This window comes from Tupaia chinensis, unplaced genomic scaffold, assembly GCF_000334495.1.
Source record: "Tupaia chinensis unplaced genomic scaffold, TupChi_1.0 Scaffold144741_1, whole genome shotgun sequence".
Classification (NCBI taxonomy): Eukaryota; Metazoa; Chordata; class Mammalia; order Scandentia; family Tupaiidae; genus Tupaia; species Tupaia belangeri.
This window is the reverse complement of record NW_006204601.1, coordinates 301,759-308,118: the sequence shown is the minus strand read 5'-3', so window position 1 is coordinate 308,118 and position 6,360 is coordinate 301,759. Positions and strand designations below refer to the sequence as shown.

General features: G+C 58.9%; 1 protein-coding gene across 4 annotated transcripts in view; it reads left to right on the top strand.

The window, feature by feature from the left end:
- The window catches only part of RUNDC3A (RUN domain containing 3A), a 9,659-nt gene that overhangs the window by 234 nt on the left and 3,065 nt on the right, over positions 1-6,360 (top strand). For 2 of the 4 annotated variants that reach the window (XM_006167355.3, XM_006167356.2), the window contains exons 2-6: positions 4,809-4,924; positions 5,279-5,427; positions 5,585-5,670; positions 5,959-6,048; positions 6,142-6,222. In XM_006167355.3, the coding sequence (XP_006167417.1) occupies positions 4,809-4,924; positions 5,279-5,427; positions 5,585-5,670; positions 5,959-6,048; positions 6,142-6,222 (522 nt within the window). The remainder of the gene's footprint in view (positions 1-4,808; positions 4,925-5,278; positions 5,428-5,584; positions 5,671-5,958; positions 6,049-6,141; positions 6,223-6,360) is intronic. The other 2 variants (XM_006167357.2, XM_027767834.1) reach the window with 2 other exon arrangements.

The following is a 6,360-nucleotide window of genomic DNA, read 5'->3' as shown; positions in this document are numbered from 1 at the left end:
GCCGGCCCTCGGGAGAGTCCCTCAGTCCTGCAGAAAGAAAGGGGAGCAAAGCCAGGGTCCAAGGAGCGTGTCCACTGTGCCTCCTAGGCCCAGGCCAGGAGGGCTCGGAAGTCCTGTATCTCCCCTTCTAGGCCAAGACAGGCCCGTGCGGGGCCTGGGGCCTGCTGGTGAGGGGAGTTTAATTGGCACTGCAGCTTCCTGTGAGAACCAGGAAGTGACATTGTGTGTGAGGGGGAGGGGTGGGATGGCTGGCTCCCTTTCTGGGAGCGGGGGCGGGGTGGGCACAAGGGAAACCATGAGGAATTAGAGGTGAACACCTCCCAGGCGGTCAGTACCCTTATTGCCACCTCTGGGTGGGGCTTTCCTGGGACACTTTCTGATGCTCAACTCCTGGAGCAGGGATGGTGTCCGCCATCTCTGGGCAGCTTGTAGCCTGTGGCAGGGGCCACTGGTGGTGTGGGCCGAGCCCCTGACTCCATCCAGGGAAGCAGGGGGGCACCGTCTTGCTGCAGGAAGGACTGAGGGCCTGGCCTCATAACGCTGGGTCTCCCAGGCTCCAGGGCAGGTCGGGAGGGCAGAGCCATGGGTCCCCGAGGGTGAGGCTGTTGCAGGGCTGGGAAGATTCACCAGCTTTCTTGAGGCCCAGGAAGTGATCCTTCCCACTTCACCCCTGCAGTGACTCACCCTCCCTTCCTGCTCTGAAGCCAGGAAATGGCCAGCTGCTCAGCCGCTCTCCCCGCACCCCCTCTGCACGAGGCTCTCCCTCTAGGATCTCCATGCCAGCTGCCCTCCCTACCGGCAACCTCCCCTGACCCCACGCCCACCAGGGTTGCCCTCCCAGGCAGGGTGCTCCTGGGTGCAGGCTCAGCTGTATCCCCTTGTCAGTGCCACCTGGCTGCACACAGGCCTCAGCCCTGCTCCTTCTCCCGGGAGGTAGTGCCCACCTGATACCCTGGCTCCTACCTCCAGCTCTGCCAGGTTCCTGGGCACAGATCCAACCATACTGTGCCTGTCTCACACCATTATTTCCCTCATGCCCAGCCCAGAGCTGTGCATCTCAGACCCAAATAACAATGCCGGGGACGTTATGAAGAGAGTGAACGTGGCAGTGGCTGCTGCTGTGACCTCATCCCCCAAACCCTGCTGCTTGATGTAAAACAAATATTTCTGTCTTTGGAGCCAGATGGTCCTAGGTTCAAACTCTTACTTCATCAGTAATTAGCTGTGCAACCTTGGGGAAGTCTCCTAACCACTCTGGGCCTCAGATGCCACATCATCCCTGTTTTAGATTTAATGACAAAACCTAAAATGGTGATGGCCTTACCCATGTCTAGCACACAAACAGCTCTGTCCTGATGAGACCCTTCCTGTCCCTCTCTTTGCTATTGACTGGCTAGGTTCCAATTCTTTCTCTTGTCCGACAGGAGACCTGAGCCTTGAGTGTGTGTGGGAAGGAGGGAATTCTCCTTGGCCTGCCTGGAGAGGCAGAGGTTTTAGGGGACTGGAGGAGGCTTAGAGCTGGGGGCTGAGGGATAGAGTTGTGGGGAGTCAGGGATGTGGTGAAGGCCCAGAAACCCCTCAGGCCCTGCTGCCTCATCACTGTCACATGGTTCCCCGCTGCCAGCTCCCAAAACAGCTTCCTTTAGCAGGCCGCTGGCTCCCCTGGGCCCTGGCCTTCCCGTCTCCATGGTAACCTGCAGCAGCCTCTGTACCTCCTCTCAGGGAGCACACCATGGGGCTCCCGGAGGCAATGACCAGCCCTGTAGCACCCCTGAGGACAGATGGCAGGTGGCTGCCTCACTGAACCCAGCCCCAGGCCCCCACTGAGGTCTGACCCAGATGACCAAAAGGACTAGTCATGTGGAAGGGGGTGTGCTCCGCAGCCCCGCTAGTGCCCTGGACACAGCTCCCCCGGCCTTACCGGCCTTCCTGTTAATGGCCCAGCTCCTCCCCACTCCTGCCCAGTAGCCCGTACGCCCTCGGCTTCTCCCAGTCCTGCCAGGATCTGAACCAAAAGTGAATGAGGCAGGTGCTAGGATTACTGCTGGCACCTGGGAAGTTTTTTTTTCTCTGGGAAGAGTGACCCAAGGCCACGCGAGTGTCACAGGGAACAGGTTTTGATTCCAGCAGGCTGCCACCCCTAGTGCATCCCCATCACTGAGCTGGCTCTGGTCTCAGGCCAGACCAGCTCTAAGCCCAAAGGAAAGGGGGCCCCACTGTGCCACTGCCCAGGAGCCTCAGAGCCCAGTACTCCAGCGCCGGAGCCTTGCAGAGTGGAGGACAGAGGGCGGAGGGGGCTGTGCTGCTCAGGACCTCAGTCATCATGACAGCCACCAGGAGGCCACCAGATGTAGCAGATGGAGCAAGGGCTTTAGAATCAGACATACCTGCTTGGGCCCTCATGAGCCACGTGACTCTAAACAGATCAGTCAACTTCTCAGAGCCTAAGTTTCCCTATCTGTAAATGAGGATGATGGTGACAGGAAGAGGACCCAACTCCCAGGGCTGTGGCGGGGATGGATGCTTGGCACGTGATAGGGCTTGGTGAACAGGAAGAAAAAGGACAGTGCCGGGACTAGCAGCTGGTGTAATGGTTATGTCGCCGGACTCCCACGTAGTTGACTGTGGTTCGAGTCCCGGACCTGGTGGCTTAAAACTCACACCAGACGCATGTGCATGTATGCCCAAAATCCCAAAAGGAGATTGGAGGAGAAGGGACTACAGTATGGCCATCCCTCTTAGGGCATTATTTTTCACTTTCTGCTTCCCTAGCAAGTGCATGCACTCTATAGCAAAAATGTCTCTTAAAAAAAAAAGAAAAAGGACAGAGTCAAGTGGCTCCAGTACACCTGGACATGCTAGCGCTGCTCTGCCACCCACGACAGGGACAGGGCAATAGTGGGTGTTAGGAGCTGAGTCTTCATCCCTGCCCCACTTCACCGCAGGGATGGTAGGTGGAGGCTGCAGGGGAGGGGTTGCAGAAGGAGTCAAGGCACTGAGCAGACTGGAGGGAGGGGCAGGGGCTGCTTGTCTCCAGTCCCTGGACCCCACTGGTTCCCTGTGGCTCCCTCCCTGCCTAAGAAGCCAGGTATCTGGGCCTCCGAATCCCTCTCAGCTGCTGGCACCTGGGAAGAGTGACCCAAGGCCACGCGAGTGTCACAGGGAACAGGTTTTGATTCCAGCAGGCTGCCACCCCTAGTGCATCCCCATCACTGAGCTGGCTCTGGTCTCAGGCCAGACCAGCTCTAAGCCCAAAGGAAAGGGGGCCCCACTGTGCCACTGCCCAGGAGCCTCAGAGCCCAGTACTCCAGCGCCGGAGCCTTGCAGAGTGGAGGACAGAGGGCGGAGGGGGCTGTGCTGCTCAGGACCTCAGTCATCATGACAGCCACCAGGAGGCCACCAGATGTAGCAGATGGAGCAAGGGCTTTAGAATCAGACATACCTGCTTGGGCCCTCATGAGCCACGTGACTCTAAACAGATCAGTCAACTTCTCAGAGCCTAAGTTTCCCTATCTGTAAATGAGGATGATGGTGACAGGAAGAGGACCCAACTCCCAGGGCTGTGGCGGGGATGGATGCTTGGCACGTGATAGGGCTTGGTGAACAGGAAGAAAAAGGACAGTGCCGGGACTAGCAGCTGGTGTAATGGTTATGTCGCCGGACTCCCACGTAGTTGACTGTGGTTCGAGTCCCGGACCTGGTGGCTTAAAACTCACACCAGACGCATGTGCATGTATGCCCAAAATCCCAAAAGGAGATTGGAGGAGAAGGGACTACAGTATGGCCATCCCTCTTAGGGCATTATTTTTCACTTTCTGCTTCCCTAGCAAGTGCATGCACTCTATAGCAAAAATGTCTCTTAAAAAAAAAAGAAAAAGGACAGAGTCAAGTGGCTCCAGTACACCTGGACATGCTAGCGCTGCTCTGCCACCCACGACAGGGACAGGGCAATAGTGGGTGTTAGGAGCTGAGTCTTCATCCCTGCCCCACTTCACCGCAGGGATGGTAGGTGGAGGCTGCAGGGGAGGGGTTGCAGAAGGAGTCAAGGCACTGAGCAGACTGGAGGGAGGGGCAGGGGCTGCTTGTCTCCAGTCCCTGGACCCCACTGGTTCCCTGTGGCTCCCTCCCTGCCTAAGAAGCCAGGTATCTGGGCCTCCGAATCCCTCTCAGGGATCTGCCATCAATGCCCCCACCCACCTATTCTGTGTGTCAGACCCACGCCCTGCACTTCCTCCTGCCCAGCTCTGCACTGCCTGGTCTGAGCAGCTGCTGTGTGGGTGGCCGAGCCAGGAAGGGAAAGGGGGAAGAGGTACGTCCGTGTGTGGAGAGCCCACCTGGCCACCCATGCATGCCCACGCCCCAGTGCCAACTCACGTGCCCTGGCACAGGGGACACTCCCATCCCCATATAGCACTGACGGTTGTTCCAGCAGCAGCAGGTCAGTGGTGCTAACCAGTCTCCAACCCCCACAGAGACTGCAACTCTGATAGGTGGCCAGGGAGGAAGGGGAGCTGGGACTGCCCCCCATCTTGGTGCCTCACCTTTCTACTGTTTCATTCTCTTGTACCTCATTCTCGAAGCTCTGTTTCTCTGCCTGTCACCCTCCCTCCCCACCTGTTACCCTTTCACGCCACCTGACAGGGCACTTCTACCGTCAGTATAGTCTCACCTGTCTTCGCTCCTTCCCTCTGCCACCTGCCACACCCATGCGCCACACCCATGCCCTTCTGACCTCCCTGTGCCCTGTGCCTGCTGCTCCCCCCGCCTGATTCCCTTCTCATACCACCTATCTTCTCACCCGACCCCAGGTTCTCTGTGAAAACACTGCTGGAGAAGTACACGGCGGAGCCCATCGACGACTCCTCCGAGGAGTTTGTAAATTTCGCGGCCATTTTGGAGCAGATCCTCAGTCACCGTTTCAAAGGTGGGCCCAGGTTCCAGCCCTAAGGCTCAGCAGCCCTCCCAGGTCCTGGCAGCTTCCAGCCACACTCTGTGATATACTTTAAGGATTTCTGAACCCCACCCTTGACCCTGGCCCCATTCTAGGCCAGGCACAGTTCATTGCCAGAGCTGGGAAGAAAGGAGGGTCTTTCGGCCCCAGTACCTGTCAGTGGTGGACATGCAGCTGCATGCCTCAGGCCCTTTGCACACCCGCATGTGTGTGCGCACGACTGGGAGCACCAGTGTGTGCATGGCTGCTTATGCATGTGAGTGTCTACATGTGGGACCTTCTCCCAACTCCCTGGCCTTGCTGAGCCCCCTCCCTGCCCTGGCTCAGCCTGTGCCCCAGCAGGTCCAGTGAGCTGGTTCAGCTCAGACGGCCAGCGGGGCTTCTGGGACTACATCCGCCTGGCCTGCAGCAAAGTGCCCAACAACTGTGTGAGCAGCATTGAGAACATGGAGAACATCAGCACAGCCCGGGCCAAGGTCAGAGCCCAGGGTGGGCAGCGCCCCCTGCTCCTGAGGGGGCCTCTACTGCCCCGTGGGTCTCACCTCTCTCACACTCTGGGGAGAAGGGCCGCAGGAGGCCACACCCAATGCTGGGCACTCTGGGACAGAAAGTAAAGGTGGCCATGCTTTCCAGGGCCGGGCATGGATCCGGGTGGCACTGATGGAGAAGCGCATGTCGGAGTACATCACCACGGCCCTGCGGGACACGCGGACCACCAGGTCAGCCCTGTCTGCACGCGCGTTGCCCAAATACAGGCGACCCTGAAGGCTCTGGGTGCCCCCGGATGTGGTGGGGAAGGGCTGGCTCAGAGAATGGAGGGCCTCTTCTGCGGACACCTGACAATAGTAGGGACAGACCCAGCGAGATTTGACAAGGTCCCACCTGAGTGGTGGGCAGGAGGGAGCCATCTTTCCTCTAGGAAACGTTTGTGGGAAGTCAACAAGAGAAGTCCTTCCAGGTGGGGGCTCCCCGGAAGGTGCTGCACTCACCCCCTTGTCTCTCTGCAGACGGTTCTATGACTCTGGAGCCATTATGCTAAGGGAGGAAGCCACTGTCCTCACCGGGATGCTGATCGGATTGAGCGCCATCGACTTCAGGTGGGGTCTGAGCGGTGGTGGTGGGGGGCGGAGAGGGCTCCCTCTCCCACACTTTAGCCTATCCGCTCATATGGGCCCCCGACACTGCCCCAGCTTCTGCCTAAAGGGCGAAGTCCTGGACGGGAAGACCCCCGTGGTCATCGATTACACGCCCTACCTGAAGTTCACGCAGAGGTGAGCAGCCGGATTGGATTATTGCGATGGCTGTGGCTATGGAGCCGGGCATCCTGGCCCCCCTACGCACCCTGGGTGGCGTGGGACGCGCAGGCGGGGCAAGGGCCCGTCGTGCCCACTGCTCGCTCCCCACAAGCT